This window comes from Lissotriton vulgaris, chromosome 1_1 (assembly GCF_964263255.1).
Source record: "Lissotriton vulgaris chromosome 1_1, aLisVul1.2, whole genome shotgun sequence".
In the NCBI taxonomy this organism is placed as follows: Eukaryota; Metazoa; Chordata; class Amphibia; order Caudata; family Salamandridae; genus Lissotriton; species Lissotriton vulgaris.
Genome location: NC_141685.1, coordinates 445,528,852 through 445,551,665, shown reverse-complemented (window position 1 = coordinate 445,551,665; position 22,814 = coordinate 445,528,852). Strand labels below are relative to the sequence as shown.

Below are 22,814 nucleotides of genomic sequence, written 5' to 3'. Positions count from 1 at the left end.
AGACGCATACCGGTCACATACACACGGTGGAGGATCTTCAGTTGGACAAAACGAAGCCGGGCCGGAATAGCCACCTCTTTAGGGGAAGAAACAGCCGACTGCCAATCCTCGTCCTCTAATTCGAGCCCATCTGCCGTCCAAGAGGCCCAAAGCTTCCCCAGCAGGTCAGCCCAGTTGTTAATAAGTTTCTTGTATATTAACGAAATCGTGCTGTCAGGGACGTGGCCATCGAGGATACGGTCCTCCAGTGGGGATGACTGGGGAATATCAGTCCCAGGGGGAAAGGCGGAAATTAAGGCATGCCGAACCTGCATATACCGAAAATACTCCTTATCATCAAGCTGATATTCCAGTTTCAGGGCTTCGAAGGACTTCACAGTGCCCCTGGCCCAGAGATCCTCCACCTTACTAATCCCAATCATATCCCATCTATCGAACCCTTTCGTCTGCCACAGGTTGCCCAGTCGATCAGAATCATACAGTGGAGTCATACGCGTCAATTTGCCGTTCCAGCCCGTAGCCACAGTCGCATCCCTCCAGGCACGCACCGCACACTTCGTAGGACCAGTAAGGAGACGGATCGGTGACTTCGAGTACAGAGCTCTATTAAAGTTGCCGCCGGGCAATAGGAATTTGTCCAGGGCAAAAGCAGGAGCGGGTTCCGATGAATATGTTACGTGGTTAATGACACTTAAATGCGAGGCCCAGTAATATCGTTTGATGTCTGGTAAAGCGATACCGCCATCGTACCAGGGGAGTGTGAGTTTTGACAAAGCGATACGGGTACGCCCGTCCCAAATCAATTGCCGCTGTAGGCTTTCGATCTCACGAAAATAGCGAGCAGGGACCGGGTCGAAAAAATTTTGCAACGCGTAAAGAAATCTAGGGAGCGACATCATTTTAAAAAGTGCCGCTCGCCCTAGCGGGGACAAGGGCAATTCACGCGCCCGCCTCACATCCTGCTTGAGGCGACGGAGGGGAGCATAGAGATTCCGATCATATCGCACCGCGGAAACCATGGAGACATAGATCCCCAAATATTTGAAACCATCGTCTGCCACCTGAATTGGAAACCTACGGGGCAGCGGTGGCAACACCCCCGCTATGACATAAACACAGGACTTGGTCCAATTGATAACCAATCCGGAGTTCTTACCAAATGACGTGAGAACGTCAAAGAGCACGTTCGAAGACTTCTGGGGGGAAGTGAAATAAAGAAGGATGTCGTCAGCGTAGAGCGAGACGCGATCTTCCAAATCTGGTGTCCACCGGATCCCCTTAATCGAGGGTTCCCACCGGAGCCACGCCGCAAGGGGCTCGAGCGCCAGTGCAAACAAAAGTGGGGAAAGTGGACACCCCTGACGGATGCCGCGTCCCAATGGAAATGGGCCGGAGCTTCTGCCATTCACCACAACCTGAGCCAGTGGTTGCTCATACAGGAGCCTCACCCACGCGATAAAGTTAGGGCCAAAGCCAAATTTGGAAAGTGCCGCCCACAGATATGGCCATTCAATGGTGTCGAAAGCCATTGTAGCGTCCAGGGAGGCCACCACCGCAGGCTCAGCGAGAGTTGCAGCTCTCGCGAAAACACCGTGGACTCTACGCAAATTAAGGGCCGTGTTACGATGGGGTATGAAGCCGGATTGATGCGGATGAATCAAGTCACAGATCACAGTCAACAACCGATTGGCCAGGACCTTGGCAAGGATTTTGGGTTCCGCGTTCAGTAAGGAAATGGGGCGGTAGGAGGTGCAGCGGTCACAAGGCTTGCCATCCTTATGAATGACCACTATAGTGGCCAGGCGCTGTTCAAGTGGGAGAACTCCAGCCTCAAATGCGTCCATAAACATGGCCCATAAGTGGGCGGCCATTTTATCTGGACGAAGTTTGTAGAGCTCGATAGGCAAACCATTGGGCCCCATCGCCTTACCCGAGCGCAAGGATCTGATGGCGAGGGCGATCTCGTCCACCGTAAAGGGAGCTTCCAAAGCCAGTCCCTCCTCTTCCGAGACACAAGGAAGAGCAATGTCCCGCAGTAGTAAACGGGAATCGGCCTCATCTCGATCACTCACTGGGGTATAAACCTTTTGGAAATGGTCCACGAAACAGTCAACAATCTCACCGGGGTCAGACACACATTCACCAGACTCACGGGTAATAACGGGAACCACACGATTCATTCTGTCAGCCTTATCCAGCCACGCAAGGAGTTTGCTAGCCTTGTCACCCACATCATACAAACGGCCCAGCTAATTCGCGCACATCACCTTAGCAGAGTCAGTAACACAAGCTTTGTAATCCGCCTGCTTCAGTTCAAGAGTGTGTAGGAGCGCAGGCGTGTCATCCCCACCCAGCTCACTTTCGAGTGTAGTGATTTCGGTCTCAAGGGCCAGCACGGCCTCCCTCCTAGCCTTCCGTTCAGCTGCAATAAGAGACAGTGCGGATCCCCGTATGACAGTTTTAAAGGCCTCCCAGAGAACCGTAGGGGAAGTCACCGAACCCACATTCTCATCAAAATAGCAATCGATAGCCTTCACCAAATCTGAGCGAAGCCGGGGGTTCCGAAAATGCCAGGGCGGGACAGGGGGTACTCTGTTACCAGGAAGACCACCCACAGAGACCTCAATCAGTAAAGGGGAATGGTCTGAAATACCCCGGGGGAGATGACGAACGTCCCGCACCAAGGATAGGGTAGAGGCCAGCATGAAAAAGTAGTCTATCCTCGAGAGGCTGCCATGCGCACCAGAGTGGAAAGTATACTGCGTCTGGGCGGGGTGCAGCGAACGCCAAACGTCCACAGACCAAAAGTTTCGGCCATGTCAGTGAGCCACATCTGGGACTGCGGCAGTACTCTAGGGGGGAGTCGATCACAATCACCAGACATCACAGAGTTAAAATCCCCACCCATAAGAAGTAGACCGTCAGGGAGACCAAGAAGAGTCTTGCCAAGATCAGCATATGTGGTTGCCTGCAGCCCCGGGGGAATATACACAGCCACTATCACAATTAGCTTCCCCTCCCACCTCCCCGAGACAGCAGCATAGCGTCCCCGATCGTCAAGGGTGACATCATCAATCTCAAGGGCCAAGGAGGATTTAACCATTATACCCACTCCCCGGGAGCCGGACGTAAAGCCAGCATGGGCGACCAACCGGTAGCCTCGACGGTCAAGAGCTTTACAAGCATTACCAATCAGATGGGTTTCTTGAAGTAACACAACATCAGGGGCATGATGCCTTATAAATTGCAACACAATGCCACGTTTAATTCTGTCACCCAAACCATTGACGTTCCAAGAAAGAACCTTTATCTCACCCCCCCCCATCCCAAGGAGATCGACCCAACCCAACCCACCCCCGGAACCTCAGATCAAGGATGTATGCAATCAATAATGTACCATGAAAAAAGAAGAACAAGAAACACACAACACAACCAAGTCCCCACCAACCACCCCCCAACCACGAACCCGTTACAACGCCCCCCACCCTGCACCCCTGCTGACTAAAGAGCCACCCCAAACTGCAGTGTGCCTGTCGCCCCATCTGATCTACACAAAGAAACCCCCGAGGAGGAAGGGAGTAACTACCCCAACCCGCCCCACCACGGGCATAAACATAAAGCATACGATAAAAGGTACTCTGTAGAGTTCACAGTCCAAAGCCGGACCTCAGGGGCCCCAATTCAGTCCTGGGCCGTTGCACCGCCGTCCGCGCCTCCGGGGCCTCCGCCCTCGGTGTCATCCTTTGGCAGCGAGTCCAACCAGTCACTGGCATTGTCTGGTTGATCGAAGAAATAGGCACGTTCCCTGTATTCAATCCGCAGGCGAGCGGGAAACAACATAGCATATTTTAGTCCCAAATCCCTCAAGCGACGCATTACTCCAAGGAATCCAGAACGTTGCCGTTGCACTTGAGGAGTGAAGTCAGGATAGATCGAGACAGAGTTATTCTCGAACTTCAACGGGCCGTGCTTGCGGGCGGCCTGAAGAATGGCGTCTCTGTCTCGAAAGTGAAACAGCCTAGCAATGATAGGCCTCGGGGGTCCCCCCGGCTTTACCTGTCCACCCGGGAAGCGATAGGCACGCTCAACCGCAAAGAACTTGCTGAGGCCTGCGGGAGCGAGTTTAGCGACAATTAGCTCCTCAACCAGTAGATCGATCGAGGCAGCACCATTGTCCTCCGGCACTCCGACTAGGCGAATGTTGTTCCACCGGGCCCTAATGTCGTAGTCCTCCATACGTTTGGCCAACAGGTCTTGCAAGGAACACAAATTCCCAATCTCCGACTGCGCTTACGCCATGTCTGTCACGAAACTCGATGCCTTTAGGTCCAGCGCCTTGACCCTCTCGTTTGTCTTGGCCAGGTCGGCACGAATAAGAGTAACATCAACCGCCACCGTGTCAATCTTCGACACGATGGCCTCATACTGCTGACTCATATCGGTCTTGAGTCCCGCAATGGCGGCCAGTAGGTCCTGAAGGGACACTTCCGAGGAAGTCGCCATGTCCGTCTTCGGGTCTTCCAAACCACGGCTGGCAGCACTGGGGGAACCTCTCGGTTGCGTATAGCGGTCGATCACGTTGGACTGGATCGACCCCCCACGAGTATTGGTCTTCCTGCGCTTCTCCATCTCGGGTTTCGTCGCCATGGTGAATTCAGCACCCCACTGGGACAATCCGGGTGCAGATGAATGTCGGCAATTCTCGACCCCAAAAGTCTGTTTTTTGCAAGAAATTGTCACGGGCCACTGAGCCGGCACCGCGAGAAAGCGTGTTGCCAGTGAGAACAGCAAACCAGGATGAAAGAGCAGGTCACAGGGAGTCAAGACACGAGAGGGCCAGAAACCGAAAGTGAAAGTGGCACACCATCGGTGAAGCAAATGCCAGGCAGCCGTTGTTGTTGCATTACTGCTCGGCCATCCAAGGCAACAGAGACCCCGGTCGCGTCCGGGGTTAGGCCAGGAAGTTAGGGACGATGAAAAAATGGTCCCCGAAGTCCGATCCCAGCACAAAAAGGATCGACAGCATCAGTGAGAGTAGCACTTCAAAAGCCCGTCGAAGTGACCAGGATAACTGAAGGATAAATCAAGAAGGGTGGTGCGGGTCTCGGGAGCTCTCTGCTCACGCGACCATCTTGGATTCCCGCGTAGCTCCTCCTCGATTATGCCATTGTTAGAGGCTTCGGCAGCAGTGTCAAAGATAAGGGCATCAAAGCATCAATATAGATAAATAAATGCCTCAACAAGAGTCATAAAATAACAGCCACTGCAACACATAAGATCCCTGTGGTGCCAAATAAATAGCGTTGGAAATCAGTGCCACAAGTTCAACATGAATTATCGCTCAATGTTGTAAATGGGTGTATTTCCAAAATATATTTATTTGTAGAACTAGACCCATAAACATTAGCTTTTTGATTTTTGAACAATCATTTATTTTGCAATAAAATAATGTTTTTCTTTTGGGGAAATAAAGTAATGATCCTCAAACCTTGGTTTACCATTTTCCTGCCAACAGATTACATAAATGTGTCTTCACATACAAACTTTTCATTAGAATTGCCTTCCTAATTCTCAAATTCTGAAAATATAACTGTTTGACCCTAAATATCACCTTTGCAAATTTAGTTAAATTCTTCTTTAGTCCCTGTATATCAACTTTTCATTTTTTTTTTTTTACATCTTTTTTTATTGAAGTTGTATTCAGATTATATACAGCATACATAAAAAAGAAAACACAGAAAAATAACCATTACATTTAGTTTCAACTTAACGTAATGTTAAACCAATTTACTCAAAATAACATCCCCAAATTTGATCGAATTTTCTAATACCCCCAACTCTTTGAGCATATAAAAGTTCGCTTTTCCTGACCCTTTTCATTTTTTCCAACCATTCCTGCAACGTCGGGATATAGGTTGAAAGCCAATTCTGCAGTAATAAAGATCTAGCCACAGCCATTATAATATAAATCAATTTTGCCAGATTTTGCCAAATTTGCTACTTATTAAACCTGATTTGGAATCACAGACCTATATTTTTCAAATTTTTGAAGAGTTTGAATCTCTAGGAGGTTATCGGATTAATAAAAAAAAGACAGAAATATTGGTTATGGAGGTGGAAACCCAGTTTTACATAAAGATTTACAAGGCTGCATTAATTTAAAACCTAAAAGATATCTAGGAATTTTGTTCTCTTCAAATATTTTGGATTTATATACACTTAATTTTGTTCCATTAATTAAAAAAGTCCAATCAATGTTCACTCGCTGGGATCCTCTGCCTTTAACTATTCTCGGACGCATCAATTTAATTAAAATGTCAATCCTTCCTCTTTTCAATTTTTTGTTTGCATCAATTCCAGTCTATTTGTCGGGTACTTTTTTTTCCAAAATAGAATCTATGTTCTCTAAATTTATTTGGGCAAAAAAAACACCTAGATTAGATATACGGACATTAACTGCAGAAACTAACTATGGCGGTCTTTCTTTACCAAATTTGAAAGATTATTATTTTGCTTACTTTGCACAGTACTTAGAGAGATTTAAGAACAGGAATGCAGTAACTAGTTGTTTTATAAATTCTTTTTTTGATTTGATATGCTCAGAAATACAAATACCATCCCCGTTGTTTGTATTGAAATCCCCCAAATTTGTGCGGTATAAAATCCTAAATTGGTTTTTTAAACGACGTAATGCAATGCTTAAGAGATATTCACTTCCACAATTTCATTTACTAACTCCCTTAATTGGAGTGTTTTCTTTTTTAAAGATTAAAATCGATCCCATTGTAATAAAAAAATTGGGGTAGGTCTGGGTTTAAAACATTATCTGACTTTTTGGTAAGCGGGACTTGGCTCTCAGTTACTGAGATGTCAGCTCGAATTGGTGGCAATTTTTTGCTAATTGGTTCCTACTCTAATTTAATTTATCCTATGTTGGCGCAATTAGATCCCGGTACCATTGCGAATTATACTTCTACTCTTGTTTTAGATCTTTTTATTAATAATTTGGAGAAGAAACCAGGAGTATGGAAACAGTGTCTGACACAAAGTCGGGAGGTAGAGTTGACTGCTAAAGCTATCCGTAAATGGTACACTCAAGAAAATTTTATATTGTCACCGGAAATTTGGAAAACCATTAATCAATTTAATTTCTGCGTACTGCGTGGTGCCAACTGGCGCCGAATGTTGTATTTTAGCAAGTGGCTATTATATCGTACACCAGTAATAATTGCTAAAATGTATAACAATGCGTCTGCTTTTTGTTTCAGACATTGCAATTGTGAACAAGCCAATTGGTCTCACATTATTATGTCTTGTCCTAAAATTAAGCATTTCTGGGAAGAAATTATTGGTTTTTTGAAGACTTATTGTTTGTTATCTGTCCCATGCAATGCAACAATGTTATTATTTGGATATGACCCTGATTGTATATTTTCCAGTCACCTGGCAACTTTTCATTTATACCAAGTTCTCATATTTTCTACACCTCCATAAAGACTAATACAGATTGACATGCCAATATGTTACTATTGCATGCCAAAAAGGGCCCACCAGATATCAGGGATCCTCACTTGATTCGAGTGGTGACTCCATTTGTCCACTAAATGCTCAGAGGGGCTACTGTATGTCAAGAGTGATCAAAATCTGGGCTGGGGAAGGAAGGAAGCATTTTATGGGAAGGTGGCAAAAAGGTTGGGGTGAAAACAATTTGAGAGAAATAGAGAGGTCAGTATGACATTTGAGCGTACCAGAAGAGAGAGGTGAAGATCATGAAGTTAAAAAGAATGAAAGCCAAACAAGGAAATAATGGGCAAAATGTCATTACATTTAACAAAATTCGGTTTTGCAGTTATACGGAGCCTTAAAAATAACGCAGATGCAAAATTTTGTGGAACTTGGCACGAAGGGTTCAAACATAAAGATTTTGTTAGGTAGGGAGATGGCTGAAGTATATCTGAAGAGACTGAGAACGATCTTTCTAGCTTTAATTTTCTTGACATTACATATTGGTTGCAAAATCAATATTTCTTATTGTGAATGGAATGTTTTATTATGTACATAAAGTTTTTAGGGATTTTAGGCTAAAATACCTCTAATTTAATTGATCGATTGAAAAATATTCTAGTGGCGAGAGGACAAAAACAGAGAGTAGATAAGAAGGAGGATAAGCAGAACAGCTGGTCTGGAGACAGTGAGAGGTTAAGAGAAATAATCCACTACAGAAATGGACATTTGTGTGAACGAGAGGAGGTAAAGGATGTGCACAAAAGGCAAAGTTACATTTTAAATGAGTAGCAAAGTGAAAAGCAGAAAGAGAGACTAGGTACACCTTTTATGTGGTGGTAGGAATAAAGAAGCAAACGGAAAGGGCAAGAAGGTAAAAGGATTTTGTTCACAAAACCACCGAAAGGAAATAGAGAAAACTAAGGGAAGAAAAGATTCATTATTGAGGCGCTAAATGGGGTGGTGTAAAGGAGAGGATATACAGATAACATAGTTTGCCAGCAGAATAATTTAAGGGAATTGAAAAGTCAAGCAGAAGAATCAATAAAACCGAGACCATAAAGTAAAGGTTTCATAAAGGGAGGGGTAGCAAGTAAAGAGTAGATTACATTATTTAAATATTTATTACTACCTTTCCCTCATACTTGGGAGCACGGCTAGAGTGACAGTCCACCTTAAAAGAGTTAGTAACTGATAATGCTACAGACCACATGATGGCATGTTTTCAGATTTTCTTACAGTGGCAAATTTGGAAAAGGCCATCAAAAACATACTCAACCGGGGGGAGGAGCTTCGCGGGCAACCAAGATGGCCGCGTAAGCTCGGAGCTCCGCGGACCTTCCGATCCTCCTCATATATCCTGTCTGAAATCCTGTTCCACGAGGGTGGATTCTTATTGCTGATGGTCTACTGAGGCAGGAACTGCCTTCCGTTTTTGAATCGGTGGTTCCTACGCTGAGCTACGTCGAGTGGAACTCCGTGCCAGGACTGTGCCATTGTCCCTCCGGTCTCCGTCACCCCGCACGATCGGACTGCGGAGTGCTTGCCTGCCGCTTCTGCTGGCGGAGTACCAATGCCTACAGTGCGTTCCTTCGTCGGCCTGGTCTAATTGCTTGGCCCGGACTCTCTGCCTGGTTCGCTGGGCTCGGGCTTGGCTGGTGCAGCCCTTTGTCCTCATCGGAACCAACATGGCGGGCAGAGGGGACCCCGACAAGACGTCGAACAAGGGTGTCCGTGGGAAAACGCAGTCGCAGCAGAGTAGAATTGAGCGATACGTCCAGCCTAAGACGCCGCCTGCCACGGGATCCTCTGCCAAGAGCCTTCCACCTACGGGCTCGCCCGACGGCTCCGAGCCTACCCTGAGCGACATTATGGGTGCCATCACCAGTTTTCGGGCGGACATGCAACACCAACATGAGATCCTGACCCACAAAGTGGACACCATGGCTGTTGATTTGACTCTCATTAGAGCCGACCTGGGCAAGACTAATGATAGAGTAAAGACACTGGATATTAAGACCTCCAGCCTAACGGCCGACGTTTCGGGCCTGCAGACCGAGGTCCGGAACCTGCGGATGACTACGGACCAATTCTCGAGGAGACTGGAGGACTTTGAGGGACGTGCCAGGCGGCAGAACGTCCGCATTGTCGGTGTCCCGGAGGGTTCAGAGGAAGCGGCAACGGACCTCTTTGTGGAAGACCTGATAAAGGCCCACTTGGCACCGTCTGGCCTTAGTAACTTTTTCTCAGTGGAACGTGCCCACCGGGTGCCGGGCGGCCCGCCAAAGTCGGGCGTGGCGCCTAGACCCATCGTGGCACGACTTCTCAACTTTCGGGACCGAGACGCGGTCCTGCAGGCTTCCAGACAACACGGGCCGCTTAAGTACCAGAACGCTGAGATACACTTCTACCCGGACTTTACCAGGACAGTACAGCGGCAGCGGCAGAGCTACGCGGGAGTAAAGCAGAGACTGCGAGATATGGGGTATAAGTATTCCATGATGTTCCCTGCCAAGCTCCAGATTGAGCATGAAGGCTGTGCCCTGTTCTTTGACTTTGCCGAGAATGTGAGTGAATGGTTGGACACTTTGTCGCCACGTCGGGACGCTCAAGATGAACAAGATGGAGGTGCGGCTGGTGGCCCGGATCTATGAGACTTGGCTCTATTGTGGGGACACCGGCACTTGTTGATCCCGCTTCATGAGACTGTTGGGTATTGTTTCTTAATTGACCCTGTTGACTCTCCTGTCGTTCAATGGAGGGTGGCGGGAGGTGTTCGCGGAGATTCCTTACTCCTCTGGGTCTCTTTTTGTAGAGTAGTTCATGGGGCGACAGGCACACTGCTGGTTGGGGGGGCTTTTTAGTCTGATGCAGGGGTGCAGGGTGGGGGGTGCAACTATGCAAGTTTATTTGTTTGTTCGTTCTTTTTCTTATCTTTCCTTCAGGCAATGGATCGTGTTTACTGCTGTTTATTTGGTGGTTGGGTTGGCTGGGGTCGGGTGGGACGGGTTGCGGGATGATGGGGGGTAAGAGATTAAAAGTGCTCAGTTGGAATGTTAACGGGTTGGGTGACCGTGTTAAGAGAGGGGTGGGGATTCAACTGCTTAAGAGGCATATGCCCGATATTGTGCTTTTGCAAGAGACGCATTTGATAGGAAACTCTTGCAAGGCTCTTAACCGTAAAGGCTACAAGATTGTGGCCCACTCTGGGTTCTCTTCGGGCTCCCGGGGGGCGGGCATCCTGGTGCGTGCGTCCCTTCCCCTTGAGATAGACGTCACTGTGATTGATGAGAGGGGGCGCTACGCTGCAGTGGCGGGGAGATGGGAAGGGCGTTCCCTAGCGCTACTTTCGGTTTATGTTCCCCCGGGCCTGCAATCCAGTACCTTCCAAGACCTCGGTGGCGCCATCTTGTCCTTGCCCGCTGGCCTATTGATAATGGGGGGTGATTTCAATTCAGTCTGCTCTGGCTCCCTGGACCGCCAACCGCCGAGAGATCTCCGCAGTTCCCAACTGTGGTTGCCGTCCTTTCTTGATTCCATGGGTCTGGTGGACACTTGGCGATTATTACATCCCGTGCTCCGACAATTCTCTTTCCTTTCGGGTGCCCATGGTAGTCTCTCCCGTATAGACTACGTTCTTACCCTAGCTGCACATGCGTCTGCCGTGTCTGAGGCCCGTTTTCTGGCACGGGGTATTTCCGACCACTCCCCGTTGTGGGTCTCGTTTGATTTTGACATTGTCCTATCTGACCGCCCGGTGGCGGTTAACCCATGGTATTTCCGTAATTTCAAGACTCGTGCACTCCTTGCTAAGGCCATCGACCTCTATTTCTCGGAGAATGTGGGCTCGGTTGGATCGGCTCTCACCTTGTGGGAGGCATTCAAAACTGTGTTGAGGGGTGAGGCTCTTGCTCTCATTGCGGAAACCAGGCGAGTCAGGGATGCCGACCTCGCATGTGTTGAGGACGAGGTTTTGGGCCTCGAGTCCCGTTTGGGGCCCGAGCCCGACCCCTCTCTTTTGCATGACCTTTCCCTTAAACAAGCGGAATACCATGATCTCGCCACGAATGCTGCCCTCACCCTGGCCAAGGAACAGCAAGGTCGTATCTACGATGTTGGTGACAAAGCCGGGAAGCTGCTGGCTTGGCTAGACAGACGCGAGATGGCTAGCCGTGTGGTGCCTGAGATTCTGGGAGATGACGGTGTAACCGTCACGGACCCGAGTGCCATTGCCGAGTCGTTCGCTGATTATTTCCGGGGTGTCTACACTTCCAAATCGGACCGCTCCGAGGCCGACTCAGCTGAGTTCCTCTCGACGATTGATCTTCCCTGTCTTTCTGAAGAGGACCGTGCCGACTTGGATCGAGACATATCCACTGACGAGGTCGCCTTGGCGATCCGTGCATTAAGGTCGGGTAAAGCGACTGGCCCCAATGGTATCCCGGTCGAATTATATAAAATCCGACCGGATGTGGTTTCCCCGCACCTGCGGACTATGTTTTTGAAAGCACGGGACGAGGGTCTCCTCCCCTTGGATCAGAGGTTGGCCACCATCGTGGTTATTCACAAAGAAGGAAAACCGAGAGACGTGTGCCGGTCTTATCGCCCCATCTCTCTCCTCAATGTGGAACCTAAGATCCTGGCCAAGCTGCTTGCTAATCGGCTGGTTGGAGTCATTAGTGATTTGGTACACCCGGACCAGTCAGGTTTTATTCCCCACCGTAACACTGCCCTTAATCTGCGCCGGCTTCATGGTGTTATGGCCAGAGCTCACACCCTGGAGGAACCGGCGGTACTTGCTTCTCTCGACGCCACGATGGCTTTTGACTCCCTTGAGTGGAGTTATCTTTGGGCGGTGCTGACAAAGCTGGGATTCGGACCGGTCTTTCTGAGTTGGGTGCAACTCCTTTACACTTGCCCGCTGGCTAATGTCACGGTTAATGGCCGCGTGTCGGCGTCCTTTGCCCTCCACCGGGGTACCAGGCAGGGTTGCCCCCTGTCACCTCTCCTGTTTGCTTTGGCTTTGGAACCGCTTGCGGCCATGCTACGTGTGCACCCGGATTTACATGGTATAACCTGGGCCCCGGGCTTTGAGGATAGAGTTTCCCTGTACGGAGATGACATTCTCCTCTACCTTGCTTCCCCCTGCAAGTCACTCATTGTGGCGTGCGATGTTCTCAGACTGTTTGGACACCACTCTGGCCTGGTCATCAACTGGGCCAAGTCTTCTCTTTACATCCTAAAGGGGGACACACCGCGCCTCCCTAGAGGCTGCAATATCCAGATGGCCGGACAGGGCTTTAGGTACCTGGGAATATACATATCCGGTAGTTCTAAGGCGCGATACGATCACAATCTCCCCCCCCCTCTCTAGCGGCTGCGGAGAGACGTGGAAAGTTGGCGCAGACTCCCGCTCTCTCTCCTGGGCCGGGCAGCATTGTTTAAAATGATGTCCTTACCCAGATTTCTGTATGCTTTACAGAACACCCAGGACCCGGTTCCGGCCCGCTACTTTCGGGAGATTGAGAGCTTGCAGCGCGCCCTGCTCTGGGAGGGTCGACCTCGTGTCGCCATTCAGAAGCTTACATTGCCGTGGTATGACGGAGGCATCGCCCTACCGGATATACGTCGGTACTACTGGTCCTCTCAGCTCACTGCTATCAACCACGGGTTTTATAGCCCTGTGGATAGCCCAGGCTACGCAATGGACAGGTGGCTTTTACGCGGTGGCAACTACTATCGTGCCCTGTATTCCAGGTCTTTTGATCGGCGCCTATCAGGCCCGACCAAGGCTGCGGTTCACATTTGGCGGACGATTACCAAAGCGCAAGGGTGGCAGGGCAGACTGACTAGGTTTACCCCACTGTACGATTCTGATATCTTGGGCAGGCTGTGGCATACCAAGGGCTTTGACAAATGGGATCTCATCGGTATCTCCAGGGTGGACGATATGGTTATTAAGGGCGGAGTTAAGACCTTTTCCCAATTGCAGGCCGAATATCACTTGGGCGGTTCGGAGTTTTTCCGCTACGCCCAGCTGAGACACGCGCTGATCTCTGCCAAGCCGGCGGAGGGCGAGATCCCCGAAAGCTCCCCCTTGGAAGACAGAATTCTGGATGGCCATATGCCTGACAGTGCTATTTCCCTGTCCTACAAGAAATTGATCAATGTTCGAACTGATCTCCTCCTGTGCTTGCGAGACCAATGGACGGCGGACGGCCTGGAACTTGACGACGAGGACTGGCAGATTGCGGTGTCCTCCCCTAAGGAGGTCGCTATCTCCTCACGTCTCCGCCTGGTACAATTCAAGATCCTTCACCGGGTGTACGTCACCGGCCCTCGTCTCTTGCATATGGGATTCTCACCCGATGGCCTTTGTCGTCGGGGTTGTGGTGCTCTCGCAACCTTTTTACATATTCTGTGGGAGTGCCCCGTCATTGCCCCCTACTGGGCGAGAGTACACCGGATTATGGGAGAGGTGACCGGTGTTGTGTTGGCTGCGGAGGCGCTGAGGTGTCTCCTTAACGTTTGGGAACCGTCTGACCACAACACGGCGCAGACTCGTTGGGTGACCTTGGGCAATATGGTTGCCAAGCGTGATATTGCTCAAAAGTGGGGTGCGGCTACAGCCCCCCTGGTGGTACAATGGAAAGCCAACATGGATTGGTGCATGTTTAGAGAAAAGACGGTTTATGTTGCCAGGGGGAGGCCTCAGACATGGAATAAAGTGTGGGGGGCATAGAATGCATACAGGGGCGATGTGTGTTTGCCGCCAGAACCTGTCCCCCTGGATGAACATCAATCACCGTAACCTGTGACACCAACTGTTTTAATGATGTTTGTAATTCTCCTTCTCTTTCCTTCCCCCCCCTCCCTATCCTACCATTCATTCTACCATTGAATCTCTACCTGTCCTCCTCTGCCTCTGGCCGACCCCTTTACGTCGCTTGTGCTCCATTGCCAACCTTTCGCGCCCCTTGGCGTTTCTTTTCTTTGTTTAGTTACTTTGTTATTAAAAATTAAAAAACAACCTGCAATGTCCTGATTCCAATCGCCTTGCACTATTATCCTCCTGAGTCTATGCTGCCTTGCCTCCGGGATGTTAGGCTGACTAGCTGTGTGCTCTTTGATAATAAAGGTTTTAAAAATTAAAAAAAAAAAAAAAAACATACTCAACCGAACCATAGCACAAAGTCACTGTTGACAACTCTGTAGCATAATCCTTTAAGAACACTACCTAAAGAGATATTAAGGCTATGCTGCAAAATGCAAAAAGTCCAAAAGATCTACCAGTTTAGGCAGCTGCATAACGTTAACCTACAGAGTTGTACAGTGACCTCAAACATGACCTGACACAAAAAAAAGCTCTAAGAACATCACATTTCAACATTGCTGTTGATTTCTAGCACAAAAAGGGTTGGCGCAAAACATTTGTGAGACCTGTTGCCTGTGTGATATTTTTACTCCTTGTTGTCTTAAAATAGAGTTAACCAGATTAGTGTCTTGCAAATCCATTGTAGCTAATATGCAGGTAAACACGGTTGATGACTGCTTATGGATCTCAGCTACACAAAATGTTTTTGAAATGTATTTCTGAAAATTTGGGAAGGAAGTTTCTTTGTCAGGTCAACACTTAGTTGTGTTGGGTAGCTGCAAGTAAATTTTTATTTAAAATGTTAATTACTGGCAAATTAATTTGTTTAACAACTATGGGGATTTGCCTTATCTGGGTATGGAGATATTTTGTGAAATTGCCAGGCAAAGGCCGCAGGAAGTTCAGGAGAGGTGGTTCTGCATACTTCAAACAAGAAGATCATTGATAACAATCGCGTGGTTACAAATAAATGTGCCTGCGGCTCACTGACATGTTGACTCTTTTGTTACTTAGTGACATATTAAACTGTGAAAGTAAATTACCAAGAGTGTGCATCAAAAAAGCAGCTGTGCTCCCAACTGTGCAAGATAATGACATTTTAGGTGATGCACAAATAACAAATTGTACTTAAATTAAGGACTTGTCTATGCACCTCATTTACTGAATTTTCCTAAGCATTGATAGACCAAAAACCAAATGGCCCAGTATTTGATCAATTTGCAAATGTACTTTCAAGTATTATACAAATAGGGTAGCCTGTGCTCCAAGGACCCCATGCTTTTCACAAGTAATACATTGGGGATTTTTGGACTAAGGGCCATATTTAGAGTTTGGCTGGATGAATACCTGTCATAATTTGGTAGATATCCCATCCGCCTTATTACAATTTCAATAGGCTATAAAGCATTAGTAATACAGCGGCCACGGCATCCACCATGTTTGTGATGGAGTATTCTGCCTGCCAAACTCTAGATAAGGTCCTAAACTTGGTAAATATTAGCATTTTATGAGCTGAATTCCCAGAATCTGACTTAGAGCAAGGTACTCACTATTGACACCCGTAGGGCATATCATCTACCAATCGATCCACAGCGAGAAAGTTTTTTTTTTTTTTTAGAAAGCAAGTACCTCTCTGTGATGATTAGGGGACACAAGGCACACAATGTACCCATCACTAGCCTATTGGGCATTCAAAGAAACTGTCAGAGAAAGGAAAAACTTCTAGAGAAGAAGAAACTTTTATGATGCAAAATATTAATTGTGGCAGACAGGGCACCATTGTGGAATAGAAAAGAAATACCCCTCCCCCCATAGCTAAAGTCAAAGAGAAAGATTCTGGTAAAACTGAAAAACAATAAGCCATCTCCTTTTCTGGCCTACTTAAAGTAAAGTTTTAAAGCAGACTGCGGCGCTTATTGATTCTCATCCCATTAAGAAAACTGGAAGTTACTTCCTCGCGCCTGAAAAGTATTGCTATGTTAATACCTCAGCAAAGGGGAATGGAGGTTAATTTATACATTTGATATATGTGCTACAAAACACAGAGGGAGAAAGAGTCCAGCTGCTGCTCATAGGTCACTCTCTCCCCAGTCTTTAGTCAGAAGGGTTTATTAAGCAGACACCATGAGGATTAATTACGAGACCCTGAAAGTTATGGTTGTGTACAACTGATATGCAGTTTAAGATTCCTGAAAGAAGTCTGAAGATTTTCCAGAGTGAGCGAGTCCCAGACACTATTAGGAACACGGGCAACAATAACTGTGTATATTGAGTATATTCAATAGCAGGGACCCAGGGATTTTATATATCAGAATTAACAGCATTTTGCGATGCAGGGCACGCTACGAAATTCGTTTTATTTATTACATTGTTTACTTACCTCCAATTATCCATATTCTGATTTTTAGCACCCCCCACCCTGTCCCGCCCCCGCCCCGCCTTTCTGCCCCACCGGAACTCCCTCCACGGGTCGTGGCTGAGAATTAACCCTTCTTTTGACCTGCCCACAGTTGGGAGAGTTCAATAAGGACCATGCCATATACCTTAACCCGTAGTTCCCAGCTGGGTCGCGTCTGGGAGGGTCGCGTCTGGGAGGGGCATCACTGTTCCTATCCCCTCGTATATGCATGACTTCTTGTTTATACATTTCTTTTTATCAGAGTTGACTACTGCCCTCCGTTCGTCTGCTGATTATTTGCTACAGCAAGGTTGTTCTGTGACAGCTGGATTGCCTGTTGTTGCAGGTTTTATGGGAGTGGTCATGTTGCTTTTATTTTAATGTTGATGCTTCCTGAAGCAATGCTTGTTATTTCTTCAAAACAGCTTTATATTGCAAGTGATACCGACCGCCTCAACTTAACAATAAGGGTGAAAGGTCAAAGTCAACACTTTGTAAAAGATTGAGTGGGGAAACACAATAATGTTCCAAACCTATGCCTTTGCAGACTTCCTGTCTGATAACACAAACACCATCAAGCTTCCCAACTACCAGTCTGTGGAAAGGTCTGTGTCATTGACAGACACTGCAGTGGAGGCTTATGCTAATCTCCCAGCATCCAACAAACGTCTCCAAAATCATGAGCACAGGAAACAAAGCCCAGGATCTGGAAGCAATTATTACTAACTAGTCAAAAGGCTAGCTAGTAGATTTAACATGACTGCCACACCTCCCATGAGGGTGGTCCCCTTTCAGGTTATTGTCCTTAAGTGCAGATTTTGTTCTTGTGTGTTGTACATATTTATGAACGTCATTTTATGTGATGAACATGTAATACTATTTAATGCATTAGTCCTGTGATGTTCTCGCTTGGAATGGTTCGCCTAAGATGAAACATGCTAGAAATCGATGATATGTTCTTTCTTCATGTTAACGTATTGCCTTGTGTACCCACATCACGTATGAAACGCAGTCTCCTTCTTAGCTTGAATGGTATGTAATAGTAGAGTAGGCACTAATAGCAGAAGGAGTGAGGTTTAATAATCCCACTTCCTTATAACTTTAATCAAAAGATTTATTGAAAATACAAAAATAAAAAAAATTCCCCTTCCATCTGCTTGAGTGCAGAACATTTGACCACAGCTAGTCATTTCTGCTTTGTACTCCAGTGAAGCTCCAGGCAAAAATTGTTTTAGACTAGTAAAGGGTGGCTTAGTGCTGTAACTACAATGCTCAGAGGTCGGATAGGGTCCCGGTGGTTTTACGGTTGCTCTCAGGAGAAGTCACTGTTCTCCTCTTCTCCAAACTGACCAGAATAAAGGTATTAAAGTTGTAATCTAATTTAGAAAGTTTTTCTTGTATCTCTGATCTCACTGTAATCAGAAATTCAATGTTAATGTAATTAGCTGTCGAGGGTGAGCCGCAGTGGCATAGGGCATGACACCTATCCTGCAGAACTGAAGCCAAGAGTCCTGCCAGTGGGTGCACCTCGCCATCACTGCACAGTCCCATTTCCATCTATCATTGTGTAATGGTACAGGGGCACTGCTGGGTGGTGACAATACTCAATACACTGTTGATACCTTATTAATGGTTGCAAAATGGCCATGTTTTCCAACAATGAGTCCTTGGATGGGAAAAAAACGTTTTTCTCTCTCGATTAACCAGTAGTGAGTACCCTTCACCATCGTAACCAGACTCCTTTGGCTTAGTGACAAGTGATCAGGAACAGAGCATGGCAGTGACAACTAAGACATGTCTTAAGACCTTTCTTCCAAAGAGGGATAAAAACAGTACAGCGTCACATACATCCTGTTGGCAAGGTGTTGAATCTGAGCACAGGAATGCATAGTCCACTTTGGCAGAATAAGCATCTAAGCCTGAGATATACCGAACATGGAATGTCCAGTGTGGAGAGAACATTTGGTTTATTTGCTAAGTACCACATTGCTAACAATCACCAATGTAAAGTGTTCCAGAATGCTTCTCTCATGGATGATGCCTACTTGGAATTGGAGATTGTGACATCATTCACTGGATGCCCCCTTTAAGATTATTCTTCACGACCCCAACCAGATGGTCCTCTGCATAACTACCAGATTCATCAACTGAACTCTATGAGCAGTCGGCTGTTAACACCTTCGGCGCTCATGACGAGCTCAGCTCATCGTGAGGCACAGCGGAGCTGTGCTCATGACGAGCTGAGCTAGTCATAACTGCCGCGGAACACCCACGCGGGGATAATTCCCCTCCTGTGCGGGGCGTTCCATTAAGTGGGCGGAGTCGTGACGAGCTCAGCTCGTCATGAGCACAGATCCACTGTGCTGCATGATGAGCTGAGCTCGTCACAAGCATCGCGGCGTCGTGCGGGGCCCCCTCCCACCGCGTCGCAGGGGAATTAGCCCCGCGGCGAAGGGGTTAACAAAGGAATGTTCTCTGTGCTGGGTTCCAGAGACTGAAGGGCATATTTACTAGGAAAAGGCGCGGCGCTGCATCAAATTTTGCAGCACTGCATCATTTAAAAAATGCAGGGATGCACTGTATTTACAAGAATATGGCACACCTCTGTGTTTTCCCTTGTGCTGGCGCTAGAAATAGCTGCCAAGCGCCAAACAGACACCCTTGTGCCATAGTGCAAGGGTGCCTGCGTTGCAGGGATGATTATTTATGTGCAGGAGAGAGTCTGTTCCTGCACAAAAACAATAATTAATGGTGTTTTCCTCTTTCTATGTGTGCTGCAGAATGCAGCACACATAGAAAAAGCAAATACAAAGAGAAATAAATGCAGCGTCAACAAGCAATGGGTGTCAAGGTGGAACACCCACAGCAGCACCCATTGCATGCCCATTTGACGCTGCAAACTACATGAATGTAAATGTAAATGTATTTGAGCTTATATAGCGCACAGCTACCCGCATTGGGTTTCCCGGCGCTTGCTTAGGGAACCCATCCTGGTATTCCCCTGTGAGATAACCCCGGCAGGGTATACACAAGGTGAAAGTCAGGCATCCCGCCGCGAGGGGCCGTTGTGGAGATTAAGCAAGCTATTGCCCAGAGTCGCAGAGTGTGAACCCGTGAGTCGAGAAGGCACCGGAGCGAGAATTATCGAGTCCGTGGAATTTTTAGCCCAAGACCCGCCAAGTCGGGGAATTGAACCCTGGTCCAGGACCAATCTCAGCTTCCGGGTCTGCCGTCTCTAACCCCAGAGCCACACTTCCCCACATGAAAGGCTACCATATTTACAAAGTGATATAAGCCACAAAAAGTGGCTCAACACCACTTTATGAATATGATGCAGGGCATTGCGCCACCAGAACGTCAGAAAAAGTCACTTTCTGGTGGCACAATCCCCTTGTAAATATGACCCTGGAGAACCTCAGGTTAAGCTGTGATGCATTGTATGCTATTTCATCATTGGAGGTTTTACCATGGACCTGTTCGAAGCACTGAACTTTAGAATGTTTTATATTCTGTGCACCAACCAATCAAAGAGCAGCGTAAAGCCTTTCGTTGTGTAGACCAATGCAGACATGTTTGGCAATTTTTGCTCCTCTAATACCCCCAATAACTACAACGGGACAATTACGTTGACGTGACCAACACACAGAACCTCTCATCCAGACCTAACGAGAAAGGCCTGCAACACGTTTTGCAGCTCAGGGGATTATCCCTTGTGGAAAATGGGCAACAAATTGGAATTACTGGGCTTGTTTCACAGACGTGTAATGGTCTCATATTAAAATAGCTCGGTACTTGGACCCCATGCGGTTTCCATGAGCAATATTTAATGAGTTACATTATCTTCACTTTTTTTTCTTCTTGTCTTTTTGTCTGCAGGTTGGCAACTCTGCTCTGTCCATTGTTTCGAAGTCAGCCCACAGCAACATTGCAGAAGTTCTGCGGGCCCACGCAGAGGCCAGGAGCCCTCCAGGCCTCTAAAGCGAGTGGAAAAGGAGCCGCATTGTTCCTGCCGAGGGAGAACAAAGGCCCATTCTTGCGTCCTCGTCGCCACAGACGTGGCCAGCAATGATTAGAGAAAGTCTGTTACTCATTTCTATAGTTTCCCATACACAAAACTATGTGAAATATGTGCATACATTTGCATTCGTAATCCGCTCTACTATGCACGCTGCAGCACTTTTTTTTCTGTACAGCACGAACCACCACCGCAATGTATGGAAATATGCTTTCCAGATAGTTGACAGCTTAAATAATTGGCTTTCAAGCTTACAAGTCTCGCTGAACTCGGTTTAGTGCGTACAGGAGCCCTCTCAGCTTTGTGATGTCTCTCTCAAAGCAAGCTTATTACAAAACGGACAATGATCTCGCGAAACATTTGCAAAGCATTCACAGGGCAATTTGGGTATTGACATCACAGTCCTGCTTTGAATGCCAGCAGTTATCACTGACAACAAGAAATAGCTGGTACAATGCAAGGGAAAAGACGGTCGAGTGTGTGCTGGCTGAATCCTCATTACAGCTCCTGCTCTCAGAACATTTGCATCCCCCAACACAAATATTAGGTTTGTGAGTGGAGATATATATATATATATATATATATATATATATATATATATATATATATATATATATATATATATATATATATATATTTACACACACATATATGTATCTATAACTTAGCTCACGAACATAACATATTTTTATAGATATATATGTGTGTGTGTTTATAAATATTTTTTTTTAAACAACAAAAGGTTTAGTTGAAGTTATGGTTAACTTTGCTTAGAATATCTATTAAAAAAAACTGAACAGAATTAAAACCCCCCAAAAAAACTGACATTTTCAGATTGTGATTAGGGACACAATCCATAACTTGTGCAACAGCCATACAGCCATGCAAACCATAACTTGCACACGAAATGCAAACCTCCTGAACTCACCCATATAAGGAAATAGAAGCAAATGTTGTAAATCATCTTACAGATGAGAGTACATATTGCATTACCCCAACCAATCTGACTGAGACATCTATGAATGTCATTAATTGGTCTGAATATGTGTTGTTGTTTAATTACATTTAGTTTTTAAGTATTATTTATTGGTATAAATATTGGTATAAATATTGTGAGGCCCTAAAGATTGCATTAGTGGGTGAGTTATGGTTTGCCTGACTGCTGTGCAACGTATGTATTGTGGTCCTTGCCATAACTGGTGAATTTCAGTGATTTTGTGGTATTTTTGTAAACGTAACTGCACTTTAACTGAGGGCTTTTTTTTAATATTTTTTGATGTGTTATAACCAAAGATAACCATAACTTCACTTTAAACTCTGGTTTTTCACCGTTAATTTTGGTGATATACCACAACTAAAAGTTCCCCGTGCCCACCCCATTGTGAATAGCCAATGCCTGCTGCGCAAGGCCTTTGATTCAACACTACTGGGTGTGGTCGCAGGGTCCGGTCTCTGGCCAGCCAGTGTACTCAACCTTAAGCTAATGCACTGCATTCAGTTATTTACTACTTTAGCTCAAAGGTTAAATTCCATGTGAATACAAGAGTATGCCTCTCACCTCATTTGAACAAACACTGCTAATTGTGTCAAACCTTTCATTTTAGTTTCAATGTACAGCAGTCGCAGCTCGCATAGGTAAGCATAGTGGTGCAGTGAGGCATGGCAGGCAGTGGAGTTCAACATACGACGGGATAGTAAAAAGTATATAAATAAATAAAACCCACTTACCTTGCGTTTGTGGCATCGCCGAGTCGGCGATGCAGCAAATGCAAGGTAAGTGATTTTATTTATTTAGTTATTTACTTTTCACTATCCCATCGTATGTCAAATTCCACTACCCACACCGGCCTTGCCTCGCCTCACCGTCCCGCCTCACCGCCCCACCGTGCTTACCTGTGTGAGCCGCAACTGATAAACAGTAGAAAATGGCTGGGGCCATACTCAAAAAGCCTAACTCTTACGATTCTATCTCACTTAGCAGAACACCGCTTGTACTCTGGTGATGTTTAAATACATTTGTTCAA

The 22,814-nt window shown here is 46.7% G+C and overlaps 1 protein-coding gene across 1 annotated transcript in view; it reads left to right on the top strand.

Moving 5' to 3' along the window:
* KANK4 (KN motif and ankyrin repeat domains 4) overlaps positions 1-21,368 on the top strand; it is a 286,564-nt gene extending 265,196 nt beyond the window's left edge. Inside the window, exon 10 of the mRNA XM_086953375.1 lies at positions 20,652-21,368. Within this exon, the coding sequence (XP_086809501.1) occupies positions 20,652-20,753 (102 nt within the window). The 3' untranslated portion in view covers positions 20,754-21,368. The remainder of the gene's footprint in view (positions 1-20,651) is intronic.
* The last annotated feature ends 1,446 nt before the right edge of the window (positions 21,369-22,814 follow it).